This window comes from Somniosus microcephalus, chromosome 9 (genome assembly GCF_052327205.1).
Source record: "Somniosus microcephalus isolate GS21.2 chromosome 9, FLI_Smic_1.0, whole genome shotgun sequence".
In the NCBI taxonomy this organism is placed as follows: Eukaryota; Metazoa; Chordata; class Chondrichthyes; order Squaliformes; family Somniosidae; genus Somniosus; species Somniosus microcephalus.
In genome coordinates, this window is record NC_140995.1 from 209593786 (window position 1) to 209612574 (window position 18789).

General features: G+C 45.3%; 1 protein-coding gene across 7 annotated transcripts in view; it reads right to left on the reverse strand.

The window, feature by feature from the left end:
* Positions 1-18530, reverse strand: part of LOC147112989 (sodium/calcium exchanger 1-like) — a 334193-nt gene extending 315663 nt beyond the window's left edge. For 4 of the 7 annotated variants that reach the window (XM_085997853.1, XM_085997852.1, XM_085997851.1 and 1 more), the window contains exons 1-2: positions 18425-18530; positions 3732-5710 (exon numbers count right to left, since the gene is read on the reverse strand). In XM_085997853.1, the coding sequence (XP_085853979.1) occupies positions 3732-5680 (1949 nt within the window). In that variant the 5' untranslated portion in view covers positions 5681-5710; positions 18425-18530. Of the gene's footprint in view, positions 1-3731; positions 5711-6446; positions 6834-18409 lie in introns of those variants that run through there. The other 3 variants (XM_085997850.1, XM_085997849.1, XM_085997848.1) reach the window with 3 other exon arrangements.
* Positions 18531-18789: the final 259 nt, after the last annotated feature.

Below are 18789 nucleotides of genomic sequence, written 5' to 3' on the forward strand. Positions count from 1 at the left end.
GTCTTGCTGCAGTTGTACAGGGCCTTGGTGAGACCACACCTTGAGTATTGTGTGCAGTTTTGGTTGCCTTATCTGAGGAAGGATGTTCTTGCCATGGAGGGAGTGCAGCAAAGATTCACCAGACTGATACCTGGGATGGCAGGAATGACGTATGAAGAGAGATTGAGTCGATTGGGCTTATACTCGCTGGAGTTTGGAAGAATGAGAGGGGATCTCATTGAATCTTATAAAATTCTAACAGGACTAGACAGACTAGATGCAGGATGTTCCCAATGGCAGGGGGAGTCCAGAACCAGGGGTCACAGTCTAAGGATAAGGGGTAAGCCATTTAGGACAGGGATGAGAAAGAATTTCTTCACCCAGTGAGTGGTGAACCTATGGAATTCTCTACCACAGAAGGCAGTGGAGGCCAATTCATTAAATATATTCAAGAAGGAGTTGGATATATTTCTTAAGGCTAAAGGGATATGGGGAGAAAGCAGGGACAGGGTACTGAATTTGGATGATCAGCCATGATCTCATTGCATGGCGGAGCAGGCTCGAGGGGCCAGATGGCCTACTCCTGCTCCTATCTTCTGTTTCTATGTAAGTTGCCCTTTCTCACGGTGACACCACACCTGCTCCCCTGCCATTCCCTCAATCAATGCCTGCCAGGAACCCAGCAGGGCCAGAATGTCTCACCAGCAGTAGAGGTGTTGCAGCCTGCAACCGGGCTCTTGGGCCAAAGCTCTGTGGGGTCGCCAACCATGAGCCCTCATCTGAGCATCAGCAGCATCCCACCTCCCATGTTGAAGCCAATCGAGGAACACCTTATAGTAGTAACAGCTTAGGAGAGAAGCAACATGAAATGGCATTATGGGCTGACACCTGGATGCTTATTACTTCCTTGGCCATTTGTTAACTTAATTAAACTGTGACATTATAATTTAATGAGTTATCTGCAGTGTTTCTATTGTAGTTGTGAACTCGACAAAGGCAGGTGGCATGTATATGAATGATAATCAGTGGGATGCAGTCTTTATTAGAGGTTAGAAATTATGCTGTGGGTAGGAAATGAAGGTGTGGTGGAAAGGAACAACTGATGAAAAGTGATGGTCATTGAGTTGCTGGCATACAGCTTGGGCTGCAGGCTGATGTTGCAGATCTCCCACCACTGCTGCATCTTCTGGATCAGCTTTCTCCTCTGCATGTTGCCAACAGTAGCTTTTCCTATAGTAGGGCAAAGATATGCAGAAGGCAGCACACCACTATTATCTTGGCACTATCCCAAGGCACTACTGTAGGAAAACCCCAGACCAGTCCAAGCAGCAGATTTGCTGTTTCAGCGCCTCTTGATAACTGTTGTGGTTGAGCAGTGACTGCTGTTATATCTGATCTCCGCTGTCGTCCTTGGGTTTCAGAGCAGGGTCATCAGCCAAGTCTACAGAGGATATCCCTTGTCTCCTATCAGCCAGCCTGGGATGGGGAAATGCTAGACTGCGGGAAATGCTAGACAGCTGTAGGATGAAGACATCAAGAGAACTGCCTGGAAAGTGGGCGCTCACCTGCATGAACCACTGTCAGTAGTCAAAGACCAACTGGACATCATGGCAGTGAAATCCTCTGCGGTTCATGAACGTGCCAGGCTCAATGGCAGGGGTCCTGATGGCCATATGTGCAGTGGATGACTCCCTACACTTGTGGGAATCCTGCAATGGCTGCAAACCCCACATCCCTTTCAGCTGGCCATTTTAGGAGTGAAATCAGGAAGTGCTTTTTCCACACAAAGGGTAGTGGAAATCTGGAATTCTTTTCCACAATGGGCTGTGGATGCTTGGTCATTTCAAGTTTTCAAGACTGACATCAACAGATTCTTATTAGAAGGGCATCAAGGCACATGGAGCAAAGGTGGATAAACTGAGTTGAGGTACAGATCAGCCATGATCTACTGAATGGTGGAACAGGCTCAATGTCCAAATGGCCTACTCGTGTTCCACTTCCTACAGCTCCCGAGGTCCATGGGGAATGTGATGAAATCATTAGCCCAGCCAAACAGTACATCTGTGACCTGCTTTCTGGAGGAATGCACTGCAGCCTGGCTGATGTTACATGTGCTTCCAGTTGCAGCCTGAAATGATGCATAGAAATTCACGGCTGCAATGACCATCACCGCAACAGAAAATGCAGTGCAAGCTGTGGGTGTGGGCTATAGGTGAGTTGCGTTCTGCAGATTTTGCAATGGTCTATCATGAGAAATGCATTACCCTCCTACACTGCACCTCACTAAGCTTCAGGTACCTCAGTCTAGGCCTGTAGACCACATGAGCAGGATAAGACTTTTTGCCAGCAGCCATCCTCCTTCCTGGACTCCTTGCAGGGCCAAGGACTACTCACAGAAGCTGCCCCACCTGTTGCTCCTGTTCCTCTTTCCTGCAACCAGTAAGAGTTGGCCAATACCACTCCCATTTTCCAGTAGTCCAAGCATCTCTGTGCGAAGAGAATGAAGGAAATGGCAAAAAAAAGCAAAATAAGAACACAACAGTCTCGGCAAACCTACTTCAACTCTCCAAATAGAATCCAATGATCTATTTTCACGGCGATGCCCCTTTAAATACCGCTGGAAATGCCTATTCCGACCATTACTGACTGGGTCCAGCACTGAGCATTCACCACATAAAATGGCATCAGGATCTTATTGATGCCACAGGACGCTGCTTTGCATACTTTAATGAGGCTGTTGCCTGTGTCCAAGCCACGATGGAAATGCCGTCAGGTGGATGGGCATCAAGAATGGGACAGTAAGTTCTACACCCCGATTTTTATAGCATTACTGCTCCTGCTCCCCCCTCCCCGAAACGCAGACGACTATCAGGCCAAGCTTACAAATGCAGCTCAGGCGTTGGCCAACTATTTTAGGCTGCATTAGTAAAATGGAGTGAATGTGTCAATCACGTCAGCTCTGCAGAACATAATCCCTGCACAAAACACAATTCAGGGACTCGGTAAAACTTCAATAACTTTAGTATTCTTTGTAAAACCTTCAGTCTGCAACATAGGAACTGGAGTAGGCCATTCAGCCCCTTGAGCCTGTTCCGCCATTCAATTAGATCATGGAAAATCTGAACCTTAACCCCATTTACCCGCCTTGTTTCAGTAACTCGCAATACCCTTGCCAAACAAAAATCTATCAATTTCAGCTTTGAAATGTTCAACTGACCCCCTAGCCTCAACAGCATTTTTTTTTGGGGGGGGGGGGCGTGGGGGAGAGGGTGCGAGTTCCAGACTTGCACTATGCTTAATGTGAACCAGTGCTTCTTGACATCACCCCTCAACAGCCTAGCTCTAATTTTAAGGTTATGCCACCTTGTTTCTGAACTTTTATTTCTGGTATTCATAATAATGTCTAACAAGAAACCACCACCAGCAGCTGACAATTTCCAATAATCTTTGAACGGGGGAGGAGGAGGGTACAACAAATGTATTTTGTGTCCTTTTTGAGAGGGGGGGGGGAAGAGAAAGACAATTAATTGTTTACATTTTATGCATCATCAATCAATCAGCATAAATACACTGGTACCTTCACCCGCACAACCCCTGGTCCCTCAACCCAATATAATATGGCATCACTGACGGACCGCTAACACCAAATGTAAGAGGAGGGAGAGGAGGGGAGAAACAGCAGAGGAGGAAAAGGAAAACAGGGTGAAAGGAAAAGGTAAACCACCTCCCCCCACCCCCAGGGTGCCACTTACACAATCTCGTCGTTGTCAAACTCCAGCTCCCCGGACGTGTCCTCGAAGTCCTCGCCGCCGCCCCGCGCGCTGCCCTCGATGGTCCGGTAGGGCACGATCACCGTGCCGCGCGCGCCCGACGCCCTCAGGACCTTCACCTCCATCGTGCCCACGCTCTCGCTCACGTGCGTCAGCTTCTCCTCTAAGGTGAAGATGCCCGCGTGGTCGTCGTCGAAGATGGTGACGTTGGCCGTGCTGGGGGCAAATAGGCAGACGAGCTCGGAGCTGTTGGCGGCCACGTGATTGGCGGCGGTTGGGGCCGGAGCGCTCGAGACTGAGGCTGCGTCATTGGCGTCGCAGCCCGCGGCTCCCGCGCCTCTGACGGCCACCTTGGGTGATGGCGCAGGCGCGGAGGAGTCGGCGGCTCCGGGGCCGGCGCTGACGGCCACGCCCAGGCGCAGATTGCTGAGGTGCACGCAGAAGTTCTCATCCTCCTCGAAGATGTCATCGTCGATGATCCCCACCCGGATCTCCTTCTGCGTCTCGCCCGGCTTGAAGACCAGGCTGCCCTCGGTGAACTCGTAGTCGGAGCCGGCGTTGGCCGTGCCGTCCTCGGTGCGGAAGTCCACCGTGACGGTGTTGGTCAGGTCGCCGCCCCGCCGCACCACGGTCAGCGCCACCGAGCCGCAGTTCTCCAGGCACTGGTAGCTGCCCGGTTCGAAGTAGATCCGGCTGACTGGGCCCTCGTCCACCTCGGGCCGCACCTCTTGCATGGAGACCGCCTTGCGGGCCTGGTCGGCGGCGTGCCGCTTGAGGATGTTGCCGGCCCCGATCATCAGGCGGGTGGCTTGGATGCGGTAGAAGGCCCGGCTCTTGGTCTGCTGGCTCAGCACCTGGTAGTTGGCCAGCTCGATCAGCTGCTCCGTCTCCTTGTCCGGGTGCTTCTGCTTCAGCTCCTTCAGAATGCGCGCCATCTCCCGCCGCGACTCTTCCTCCTGGTCTTTGCCGGTGCACACCGTCACCACCGTGGCCAGCTCGCTGGCGGCGGCGGCTTCTGCTGCTGCCGCCGCGCTTTCGTGCGAGTTGAGCATCTTGCCGTCCATCTCGATGTCGGCTTTGGAGCCGGGCCGCTCGGCCTCGGTCTCGATGATCATGGTGCGGTGGCGGCCGGCGCGGTACTTCTTGTACATGTACTTGTAGAAGAGCAGGCGGCGGTCGGCCACCCAGGCGAAGACCACGCAGATCGGGAAGAAGATGAAGGTCAGCAGGCTCTCCCACAGCTCCACCACGCCGGGCGAGATGACGGCCAGGATCAGGTAGAGCCAGGCGTAGGCGAAGATGCTCCAGGCGGCGGTGACGAAGAAGACCCGCAGGTGCTTGATGCGGCGGATCTCGCCGTCGGGCACCACGTAGACACAGATGGCGATGATCACGAAGGTGTTGAAGGCGGCGCTGCCCACGATGGTGCTGGGCCCCAGCTCGCCGGCATGGAAGCCGTGGCCGCACACCTCGATCACCGACAGCAGGATCTCGGGCGCCGACGAGCCCAGGGCCATGAGGGTCAGGTTGGACACCGTCTCGTTCCACAGCCGCACGGTGGTGGTGGTGGTCTCGCCGTTGGGTTTCTTCACCGTGATCTCTCGCTCCTGCGAGGTGATCACCTCGATGGAAGACATGAAGCGGTCGGCGATGATGGACACGCCCAAGAACATGTAGATCATGGCCACGAAGTAGACGATGGCCCGCGCCACCTTGTCGCCGACTGCCGGGTCTTGGGGGTACCAGATGGGCAAGATCACGCCTTCATTGCATTTGTAAGAGCCCACGCAGGACTTGGTTGATGTGTTGGAATCGGCGTTAGACACCTTTTCTGTCGTTTTTACTTGTTGAATGCAAGTCAGGAGAATCACTAGCGTAAACCCAACATTCATTATATAGGAACAGGGCGCCGTTTTCCAGGACCACCTCATGTTGATAATTGATAGGTTTCCAGACTCAGTCTAAAAAAAACACAAAAAAATCATTGTGAATTTCTGCTATTCATGCAGCAGGAGCCAATGCTAGAAGACTTTCCTTTCGTCATCCCAAGTGAATGGGGTGTTTCTGATTTTTTTAAAAACATGGTATGGTAAGAGATAGGCAGCCAGTAAGGTTAAGCTTACCTGATGATGCTATTATCGCAGTATCAGAGTGTTACATTACAATGTAGCAGAATATAAAATTTCCCTTACATTTTTCGGAATGTTTCCAACAAGCCTGCCTAATAATGCAAGTCCCTACACCTCATAAACCTCATACCAAGCGAGGAATAAAACTCAACCCATCGTATTCATTAGTCCACACTACATTAGTGTCACCAGGCAATTGCTAAAATATGACCAAAGTCCTATGTGTCAGTTTCAATGTTACAACAACAACTATAAATGTGCCGGGGTTCCCTTTCTACACTAATCAATTAGTTCATTTAATTTTCCATGTCACTTTTGTTTCACTCTGCACAGCCGTGTCTTTCCGCGTTACTATATTTTAAACACTTCGGCGTGGCAATGTTTTCCATGCATGCATCCGTTTTCTATTTTAAAAGAATTACCAGAAAGTAAGTGGTGTAACTCCAGCCACAGACGACTGTCGATTTTGTATTTGCTGTGCAAATTACATGATTAGAAACGTAACGATTTGTAAGAAAAACAAAAGAACCACTTTCCATAAAAATCATACAAACCAAATCGAACATACCACAGCGTTCAGTCGGTGGAGATTCCTGGATCTGACGCCCGTCAACCCTTGCCTTCGCCTTTTTTGCAAATCAGGAGCGGAACGTTTTTACCATGATAGTGTTTAGGGAAGCGAGCTATAATGATATCCGCTAGAATTCGCTCTTATTCACAGCCATAGAGTATACTGTACGGTGTCATACCCGACACAATGTTGATGGTTATTGAAGAAAGTACGAAGCCGAGATCAAGCCTAGCAGATGTGGAATGGTCAAAGTTTCTCCGCATTATGTTTTCATTATTATGCGTAGAGCATTTCCGCGTAATATAACCAGAGTGGTCACCGAGCGTCTGAGTACTGTGCAACCCAAGCACTACGGATGTCTAAGGCAATTACTATTTTCCGATTTCTGATCGTGAGAAAGCCCAGGCTTGCAGTGCATCATGGGCTTCTTGCCAGTACTCTTATCTCCGTGCGACCCACCTACTTCATTGATCATTCTGCTGGCCGTCTTAAAGAGGAACGATCTCGAGTGAGCTAGGGACGTGGAATCGAGAAAAGGAAATGCTTTAGCAGTAAAACCTTTTTAAAAAACCGAACCTTCCGTGTCCTTCAGAAAGCCGGCAAGCCCACGATTAATGCATTGAATAGGCATATCGTGCTTTTTCTACACAATTATGATAGCTACCGAATGATTTGAGACACCTAGAGTAATGTTCTGGGTCTGCTGTTTTTATTGCCTTTTTTGGTATTCGTAAGATACGACAGGCTGTAAAACACTAGAGTAACCGTCTCCCACGCGCAATCTTCCATTGACAGGCGGGGATAAAATCTTACTAATTTGGAAATTTGCCTCAAATTCGCGTCTCCACAGTTGTGATGTATGGATTGGAAAAAAAAATCAGGCTAAAAAAATCATTTCTGCTGTTGCATCTTGGCTTGTAGTTTGTGTTCATTATGCACATATGGATAGTAGGTATACATAATGAAATATACTTAGGATAAGTCTGAAATATCAGGTGCAATAGACATGCTTCCTACTGTTTTGTAACCTTGTACACATTTGTTGAAGGACTTTATTACTGGGACTCATGAATCCAGTAATGCACAGTTACAACAAATTCAGTACCAATCAATAACTTGTTGCTATTATTGTCTCGTGGTCTGTATTACTTTAATGTCTCTGCACGGGCCAATATCTAAACCGTACTTGCAGTAGCTGTCATACTAAACCACAGAGGCATCTCGTTTTGTTTGCCCTTGAAGCACATTTCCAAATACTGCAAGGAACACTACTTCATTAATACCATAAACCTTAGTGTTCTTGTGTTTTTACAAATTGAAGGAATACAATAAAAAGGCTGGCCCATTTGATGAAAGGAGCACTGTAGTACATCAAGGGAGAGCTGATTTCTGTACTATAGGAACTTTCACTGATTGTATGCAGTCAGTGGTTTCCTGCTCTTGACGTTTGGTACCTGGGGAATAACAGTTCGGGACCAGCAAATTGCTCTTTCTGATAAAAAGCAAACTTCAAACTCCAAGCTTTTTCATTTATCAGAACCATTCGGGCAAAGTCAAAACCCAGAATGTTCGAAAATAGCTTTGCTTTATTGAGATTATAATATATTATATATGAGTAGTTAAGCTATGCACAATTCAAATACGCATTTTGGGAAAATCACAACGGTTGGTAGGTTTGTCATTGCTAAGTGAGAACCATTGTCCCACTATATGTATCCAATATCTTATTTTTTATATATGCATGCATACTAAACTGCACAACTACAGTTAGGTGTTAGCCACAGCTCAGTGGTAGCCTCCCCTGTGACTCAGATGGTTGTGGGTTCATGTCCCACTCCAGAGACTTGAGCACATAACCTGGGCCGACACTCCAGTGCAATACAAATCGGATACCCTGTCAGGGGGATGTAAAAGATCCATGACACTATTTTGAAGATGAGCAGGGGCATTCTCCCTGGTGCCCTGGCCTCTATTTGTAGCTCAAACAACATCACTAAAACAGATTATCTGGTCATTGTCACATTGTTGTTTGTGGGACCTTGCTGTGCACAAATTGGCTGCCGTGTTTCCCAAATTACAACAATTGACTACACTTCAAAAGTACTTAATAAAAATACAGCAGATTCTGGAAATCTGAAATAAAAACAAAGTTGTTCTGATGACACATCAAACTGAAGCGTTAACTCTGTTTCTCTCTCCACAGATGCTGCCTGACTTGCTGAGTATTTCCAGCATTTTCTGTTTTTACTTTTACTTCAAAAGTACTTAATTGGCTGTAAAGCACTTTGGGCCGTCCTGAGGTGGTGAAAGGCGCTATAAAAATGCAAGTCATTCATGGAGTGGAGCAAGATGACAGCTCTGGTATCAAATGATACAGCACAGAAGGAGGCCATTCGGCCTATTGTACCTGTGCCAGGTCTTGAAAATCATTCCAATTAGTCCCTTCCCACAGCTTTGCAAATTGTTCAAGTATTTATCCAATTCCCATTTGAAAGTTATTATTTAATTTGCGTCCACCACCCTTTCAGACAATGCATTCCAGATCACAACAACTCGCTGTGTAAAATAACTTCTCATCTCCCTTCTGCTTCTTTTGCCAATTACCTTAATTCTGTGTCCTCTGGTTACCTACCTTTCTGCCACTGGAAACATGATTTTGAACACCTCTATGAAATCTCCCCTTAACCTTTTCTGCTCTAAGGAGAACAACCTCAGCTTCTCTAGTCTCCCACATCCCAGGTGCCATTCTTATGAATCTCCTCTGCATCTAAGGCCTTGACATCCTTCCTAAAGTGTGGTGCCCAGAATTGAACACAATAATCCAGCTACAGCCTAACTAGTGATCTATAAAGGTTTAGCACAATTTCCTTGCTTTTGTCCTGTTCCTCAGGTTTATAAAGCCAAGGATCCTATATGATTATTTTTTTTTAAACAGCCTTCTCAACTTGCCCTGCCACCTTCAAAGATTTGTGTGCTTAAACCCCCAGGTCTCTGTTCCTGCACCCCCTTCAAAATTATACCATTTCGTTTATACTGCCTCTCATTCTTCCTACCAAAATGTATCACTTCACACTTCTCTGCGTTTAATTTCATCCATTTGTCTGCCCATTTCACTAGTCTATGTCCTCCTGAAGTCTGCTACTATCCTCCTTACTGTTTACTATATTTACGAGCTTTGTGTCATCTGCAAACTTTTAAATTATGCCCTGTATACCCAAGTCCAGGTCATTAATGTATATCAAAAAGAGCAGTTGCCCTAATGCAGACACTGGGGGACATCACTATATACTTCCCTCCAGTCTGAAAAACAACCATTCACCACTACTCTCTACTTTCTGTGCCTTAGCCAATTTAGTATCCATGCTGCCACTGTCCCTTTAATCTCATGGGCTTCAACTTTGCTAGCAAGTCTAGTATGTTGTACTTAATCAAACACCTTTTAAAGTCCAAATACACAACATCAACTGCACTACCTTCATCAACCCTCTCCATTACTTCCTCTCTGACCTATGGGGCTTCTGATGTCATGTGCAGTATATCACGAGGGATTGGTTTGAAGACTAGCTGCTATATAAATCAAACAATTTTCATTTGTATTTCAATTTCCTATATAACTGCACTGCAGATCTGTTCACATGAGCAGCAAGTATGACAACTAGTTTTTAGGATGCAGTTTTTTTTTAAAGTAGTCACTGAAAAATGGAAAAGTAACATGTGGCCAATGCAATGTGGGCGTCACTGGCAAGGCCACCATTTATTGGCAATCTCTAATTGCCCTCGAGAAGGTGGTGAGCTGCCCTCTTGAACTGCTGCAGCACTCCCACACTGCTGTTAGGAGGGAGTTCCAGGAGTTTCACCCAGCAACAATGAAGGAATGGCGGTTTATTTCCAAGTAAGGATGGTGTATGACTTGGAGGGAGGTGATGGTGTTTCCATGCGCCTGCTGCCCTCATCGTAGACAGTAGAGGTTGCAGGTTTGGGAGGTGCTAACAAAGAAGCCTTGGCGAGTTGCTGCAGTGCATCTTGTCGATGGTACACACTGCAACCACGGTGTGCCGGTGGTGGAGGAAATGAATGTTTAAGGTGGTGGATGGGGTGCCAATTAAGCAGGTGTTGTCCTGGATGGTGTCGAGCTTCTTGAGTGTTGTTGGCGCTGCACTCATCCAGGCAAGTGGAGAGTATTCCATCACACTCCTTACTTGTGCCTTGTAAATGTAGTTGGGAGAGTCAGGAGGTGCAGAATACCCAGCCTCTTGTTTATGTGGCTGGTCCAGTTAAGTTTCTGGTCAATGGTGACCTTCAGATTGTTGATGGTGGGGGAATTCAGCAATAGTATTGCCATTGAATGTCAAGGGGCAGTAGCTTCTCTTGTGCGAGATAGTCATTGCCTGGCACTTGTGTGGTGCGTATGTTACTTGCCACTTATCAGCCAAAGCCTGAATGTCTTCCAGGCCTTGCTGCATGCTGGCACGGACTGCTTCATTTTCTGAAGAGTTGCAAATGGAACTGAACACTGTGCAATCATCAGCAAACATCCCCACTTCTGACCTTATGACAGGTGTGGGGGGGGCGGGTCATTGATGAAGCAACTGAAGGTGGTTGGGCCTAGGACACTGCCCTGAGGAACTCCTGCAGTGATGTCCTGGGGCTCAGATGATTGGCCTCCAACAACCATAACCATCTTCCTTTGTGCTAGGTATAACTCCAGCCAGTGGAAAGTTTTCCCCTTGGTTCCCATTGACTTCAATTTACTAGGGCTCCTTGATGCCACACTCAGTCAAATACTGCCTTGATATCAAGAGCAGTCACTCACCTCGCCTCTGGAATTCAGCTCTTTTGTACGTGTCTAGACCAATGCTGTAATGAGACCTGGAGCCGAGTGGTCCCGCGGACCCAAACTGAACATTGGTGAGCAGGCTATTAGTCAGTAAGTGTCGCTTGATAGCACTGTCGCTGACACTTTCCATCACCTTGCTGATGATCAATCCTAAGAACATAAGAAATAGGAGCAGGAATAGGTCACTTGGCCCCTCGAGCCTGCTCCGCCATTCAATAAGATCATGGCTGATCTTGGGCTCAAAGCCACTTCCCTGCCCACTCCCCATAACCCTTCACTCCCTTATCTTGCAAAAATCTGTCTTATCTATGGGGCAGCAATGGACTGGATTGGATTTGTCCTGCTTTTTGTGGACTGGACATATCTGGGCAATTTTCCATTTTGTCGCGCAGATGGTAGTGTAGCTGTAGTGGAACAGCTTGGCTAGAGGCATAGCTAGTTCTGGAGCACAAGTCTTCAGCATAACAGCCAGGATGTCAGAGCCCATAGCCTTTGCTGTATCTAGTGTGCTCAGCCGTTTCTTGATATCACGTGGAGTGAATCGAAGGTGGTTTTGGGCAAGAGATACAGTCGGGATGTGAGGAAAAACTTTTTTACGCAGCGAGTGGTGAGGACCTGGAACTCGCTGCCGATGGAAGCGGACACGTTCAATATTTTCAAGGGGAGACTGGATAGGCACTTGAGGGAAATAAACTTGCAGGGCTACAGGGATAGAGCAGGGCAATGGGACTGACTCAATTGTTCTGCAGAGAGCTGGCACAGATTTGATGGGCTGAATGGCCTCCTTCTGAGCCATTATGACTATGACTGTCCTCTGTGATGGTGGTGACCTCAGGAGGAGGCCGAGATGGACAATCCACTCGGCACTCGCGGCTGAAGATGGTTGTGAATGCTTCAGCTTTGTCTTTTGCAGTCACATGCTGGGCTCCGCCATCATTGAGGATGGGGATGTTCATGGAACCTCCTCTAGTTAGTTGTTGAATTGTCCACCACCAGGACTGCAGAGCTTTGATCTGATCCGTTGGTTGTGGGATCACTTATGTCTAGAGCATGCTGTTTAGCATGTATGCAATCCTATGTTGTAGCTTCACCAGGTTGGCACCGCATTATTAGATACGCCTGGTGCTGCTCCTGGCATGCTCTTCTACACTTCATTGAACCAAGTTTGCTCCCCTGGCTTTATAGTAATGGTAGAGTGACAGATACGCTGGGCCATGAAGTTACAGATTGTGGTGGAATACAATTCTACTCCTGCTGATGGCCCACAGCACCTTATGGATGCCCAGTTTTGAGCTGCTAGATCTGTTCTGAATCTATCCCATTTAGCATGGTGATAGTACCACACAATACAATGGAGGATGTCCTCAGTATGAAGACAGGACCTTGTTTCTGCAAGGTCTGCGCAGTGGTCAATATTACCAAAACTGTCATGTATGCTGAAACTTTAAAGAGCTATTGAATATGTTTTAATGTCTTAAAATCACGCAGTAATCAAAGATAGCACCTACTACTTGGTAGTTGTAGTTAATTTGTTCTAAGTCACTAACCAACACTTAATGGTTCATGGGTAATGTACCTCAGAATACAAATACTAGTTTCCATTGCAATAAAAGCAGTTGTCTGTTCTATTTCTATCTGATATCACATTGGTTAAGATGATATGCCTTTCTATTGAGTCAGTAGACAATAGTGAGAAGCAAGTCAAGTGGCTGCATTTTAAGCAATCTCTTTAAAATTTAATCAAATGATGATGTAACAGTAATATTTTGGAAGGCACTTCCGGTATTCTTGTCATCCGAGGAGCTACAGATGTCTAAGAATATTTTATTTACTGTAGTTAGGGACAGTGTAATCTCTCTTTAAACCAGTGTAACCTCTCTTTAAACCATGCTCTTTGAAGCATTTTTGAGTTGCAACAATAAGTTTTCATACTTATTTATTTTTTTGTTTCTGCCTGGTTGCTCTTGAAGTTTATTCAGTGTTGTAGCCCTGAGTTTCTTGTTGGTCTGGCGCACAGCTATGGACTGACTGAAGCTTTCTCATTCAATCCCACTTGGGCTGAATCATCATCCAATTTTGGCCACATTGAGAGAGATGTTACTTTTCCATTTTTCAGTGACCACACCTTTAAAACGTGTTCAACTAATGGACAAAAGAGCTGAATTCCAGAGGTGAGGTGAGAGTGACCTCCCTTGAAATCAAGGCAACATTTGACAGAGTGTGGTATCAAGGAGCTCTAGTAAAATTGAAATCAATGGGAATCGGAGAAAACTCTCCACTGGCTGGAGTCATACCTAGCACAAAGGAAGATGGTTGTAGTTGTTGGTGGTCAATCATCTCAACTCAAGGACATCGCTGCAGGAGTTCCTCAGGCCAGTGTCCTAGGCCCGACCATCTTCAGCTGCTTCGTAAATGACCTTCCCTCCAACATAAGGTCTGAAATGGGGATGGTCGCTGATGATTGCAGTATTCAGTTCCATTTGCAACTCCTCAGATAATGAAGCAGTCCATGCCCGAATGCAACAAGACCTGGACGACATTCAGGCTTGGGCTGATGAGTGGCAAGTAACATTTGCGCCACACAAGTGCCAGGCAATGACTATCTCCAATAAGCAAGAGTTTAATCACTGCCTCTTGACATTCAATGGCATTACAATCACCAAATCCCCCACCATCAACATTCTGGGGGGTCACCATTGACCAGAAACTTAACTGGACCAACCAGATAAATACTGTGGCCACAAGAGCTGGTCAGAGGCTGGGTATTCTGCGGCAAGTGTCTCACCTCCTGACTCCCCAAAGCCTTTGCAGCATCTACAACACTCAAGATGCTCAACACCATCCAGAACAAAGCAGCCCGCTTAATTGGCACCCCATCCACCACCTTAAACATTCACTCCCTCCACCAGCAGCACACCATGGCTGCATTGTGTACCATCTACAAGATGCACTGCAACAACTCGCCAAGGCTTCTTCGGCAGCACCACCCAAACCCGCGACCTCTACCACCTAGAAGGCAGCAGACGCATGTGAACACCATTACCTGCAAGTTCCCCTCCAAGTTACACACCATCCTGACTTGGAAAGATATTGCCATTCCTTCATCGTTGTTGGGTCAGAATCCTGGAACTCCCTCCCTAACAGCACTGTGGGGGCACCTTCACACAAGGACTGCAGCAGTTCAAGAAGGCAGCTCACCACCACCTTCTCAAGGGCAATTAGGGATGGGCAATAAATGCTGGCCTTGCCAGCAATGCCCACATCTTAGGAATGAATATTTTAAAAAAAATACCAGGTAAAAAGGCTGAAAACCAGAAGTGTCTTGTTTCTCGGCACCAAGCAGGTATATTTAGGAAATATGTAGGGTAGATTAAATGTTGTGTAACCCCAAGTTGCAATGAAATTTTAACTTGCAATAATACAGACTGCAATTTTTTCTGAACTGATTACAGACACGCATCTTGTATAATTTAAAGTCCACAGACCGGGGTTGTACAGTGACTGGTGTGCATGGCACTGTTGTAACATTAGAGGGAAGGTGTTTGCACCATTTCTCTCAACGTTGCCAACATTAAAACTCTTAATTGAAAGTAAGGCTAGAAGAGAGGAGGGTTTGAAGTACTCAACTCTTTTATATGAAGAAAATAATAGGCTCGCGAGTATTTTCTTTGACCTTTTTGGTCTGAAAACTATTATTTGAATATCCTTACCTGCATATAGGCCATTACGTCAGGTCTCCCTCCCTTCTAGACTGCTCTCATTACATCACCAAGAAGTACTGTACAATCTAGCCTGTGAACGTTAAATTATACAAGGAGTATTCCAATTAGACCCCTGGAAAACTGGGGAGGGGAGAAAGCGTCTTCGGGCAAGACTAAAGGCCCACCCAAAGGCGTCTGACTCCAGTAAACTGCACTCAAATGTCAAAACAAAATTCTCACGTCTATTATTTTAAAATACAAAAATAATCTTCCTTAGACTTTAACTATGCAAGTGGTAGTAAAGTGTAGGGAAGAGTGTTTTTTGTTCAAAGTGTCAGCTATGGCTCAGTGGTAGCACTCTCCCCTCTGAGCCTGGAAGTTGTGGGTTCAAACCCCACTCCAGAGACTCGAGCACATAATCTAGACTGACGCTCCAGTGCAGTACTGAGAGGGTGCTGCAGTACTGCGAGGGTGCTGCACTCTTGGTGGTGCTGTCTTTTGAATGAGACCAAGGCCCTGTCTGATCTCAGGTGGACATAAATTACCCCAAGGCACGATTCCAAGAGCAGAGGAGCTCTCCTGGTGCCCTGACCTTATCCCTTAACCAATACCTAACATTTATATAATTGCTGTTTGTGAGAGCTTGCTATAAGCATATTGACCACTGGGTTTCCTGTAATACAACAGTGACTACACTTCAAAATTATTTTATTGACTGTAAAATCCTTTGAGTCATCCTGAGGCAGTGAAAGGCGCTATATAAATGCAAGTTCTTTCGAAGTAAAAATACTTCCAAAGATCATTCCCACTATATGTTATGGAAATGTCTCATTGTGCATGGAAATTGTCAGCCTTAAGAAGTGTTCTCTTTGGTGGCTTGACTGTGCATTAATTTGTGCATTAATTTCTGCTATACATTTATGGATTCGTATGTCAACCTTTGAAGGGCTTTGTATTCTAGTGAAAGCAATAAACACACCAACCTACCCAAATGTACCCGAAGCCGATTTAAATTGCCTTGTAAAGTAACGTTTTCTTGAAATGTCGTCGGGTGCTTCTTTTGGGAATACAGTACTTCTGAACTTTCTGTACAGTCAGTATGGTAAAAAGGTGACATACAAACTGGACTTCGCGGCTAATCAATTCGTCCTAAATTCCCACTAAATCACTAATCGCAGGATTACTTAATGTCAGCTCAAATCAAGGCAGTAGTCCTCGTCCTGTTTACAGCTGCTTGTGTAGTGGGCATGAATTTCATTTCTCGAAAGCATCAAATAGCTGCAACACAATAAACACCTGATGAAATGTAAAATTCTGCCATGGGATTGATGCAGCTACACGGCGATTACATGGAGGAAAATGGCTTTATGCGATGCCCCCTGGCAGACCTGTGAATTACTACAACTTGAACTCATGGATAGATAGACTGTACATTATATCAATACGAACATGGCTGTGGATTGTAAAATGTGTAACAATTTAAAGGTGTATAATGTGTATATTAGAAAATAAAAACCTTTTGGAACTTTAGCTGTTTAAAACATACACGCTATTCGGCTTGCTTGCACAGAGTGTATGTATTTTATTTGACTGGTATAGAATCCAGCCGAAACTCAGACATTATTTTAGATGATTGAATTGTTACATTCAGTTTAAAGGTTTGAGGACTTCAAACTCTATCATAATCATCATACCGGTTTGATTGAAGTTTCATTAAGCAGTTTACATGACTTTCTAGGAACTCAAGTTACTGTAATTGAGGTTCGATTATTGCATAATTCATTATTCTGTATATAACAATGTCAGGGTTCTGTTACTGTAACCTCCCAGCGCCTCATCCCAAACCCTTAGCTTTTCGATGATTTTGTTGTGATTTTGCTTTTTCACTCGTTTTAAATAATCCATTTATCTTCAGGCAGCTATATTTTTAAATTCTTATGGTTGTGAACACATTGTGTACAGTAATAGGTTTTTTTTAAGTGACCTATTGTACTGACCTATTGTACAACAATACAGCCCAAGGCATATTAATTGTGATACTTGAATGGAAATAGTTATCCTTTAAGATCCATTATCACAAAAATGTGTGGTCTCACAACGGGATGGCCATTATACATTGTTCCAGAACTTAATTTCATTTTGTTGATTTTCACAATTGTGAAATATCAATCGATTGAGCAATAAAATTGTCATCAACAGTATTACCTGGAGTGATACAATTTCTCTCGGCACTTCTGTGTTAGTGAAGGGAAGATTGTTCAAGGTTGATATTCCCCTTGATCAATATGCAGCTTTTCCTGCTGGAAGTGTGCGTAAGTGCACTTTGAGTCAAGGCAGAATTGGACTTGGGTGTAATTTAGCCTGAACTATCTAATCACCTCCCCTATGTTTAGTCTCACTTTTGGTAATTACCTCATCTGGGCAATTTCTCCAAGGCAAATTCAATATTACTCTAATTTGAATCATCTGCTGACAATCAATATCTAGGCTTACAGATGAATCATGACCACTTGCGCGAGGTACCAGAAGTCTAGCGTTGGTTGAGCAGTACCTCAGTCAATGCCTTCGGGGACAAAAATAAAGACTTGCATTTATATAGCACCTTATCACATTTCTCAGAAACACCTCAAAGCATTTCTTGCAGAATGAATGATCTTGACGGGCCGAATGGCCGCCTTCCATGCTGTAACCATTCTATGATTCTACGAAGTTCAGTGACTGTAATTTGCAGACTGACGGGACAGCCATTTTGCTCATTACAAGATCCCACCAACAGCAGAGACAAATGACTAGCTCGTGTGTTTATGGTGCTGTTGGCTGAAAGATGTGTGTTGGCCAGAACAAATGGGAGAATTCCCTGCTTTCTTTGAATATGGGATCTGCGATATCTGCCCAACTGACTGGGACAGACAGTTTAACGTCTCGTCAGACAATGCAGCACTCCCTCAGTACTGCATTGGAGGAATAGATTAAGAAGGATATTAACTTCAGTGATGAAAATGATATTTAGAAAATGTGGAAGTAAACCATACTGTGGAAAAGTTAATATGTTCAATATGTAACACCTATTTCTCTGTCCCACAGTAAATGCAGCTCTATTTCGATCATTGTTTCTACAATTTTCCTGTATTTAATCTCACTTTTGGTAATGACCTCGTCTGTGCAACTACACCAATGCAAAAATCAATATTACACGAATCTTTACTAATAGCTATACACACTATTCAATACATTTTAAAGATGGCAGTACTATTTTATACCATGTTCACTATAACTATATTTCTGAATAACTTGGTAAGTAGCAGTTCTGTTGTAATCAGTCCTGTTGAAGCTACGCAGCATCCTGCAACTGATTGACTTGACTCGACTGCGGGCTAACAGAATAAATAGCATACGATTTGAAAATGAGAGTTAAAACATACATTTGTAAAGCTTACCTTGCGAGAGTCCCTGCAGCTGTTTGGAGCTTTATGGAAAAAGACGGCATGTGATAGCTTCTCTAAATTTAACAGAAAGACACCAGGGAAGATTCTTGTCCTTTAAGTGTCTCTAAACATGGTTTGCATAGCTCTGTCTGAGCTTATCTGTAGTTTTGTGCTTTTGCTTCCATACATGGATCTGTTCCCAACAGTAACTTAGAGCTGTTGAACAGCATTGTCTGGCAGTCTTTAGCTGGATCCAACACGTGAATGATAACGTCTTTATGGCTAACACTGGTTCCAGCATTAACAATCACACACATTGTTTCTTAAAAAAATTAATGGGATCATATATTTCCTTGAAGATATTTATAAGTACTTTT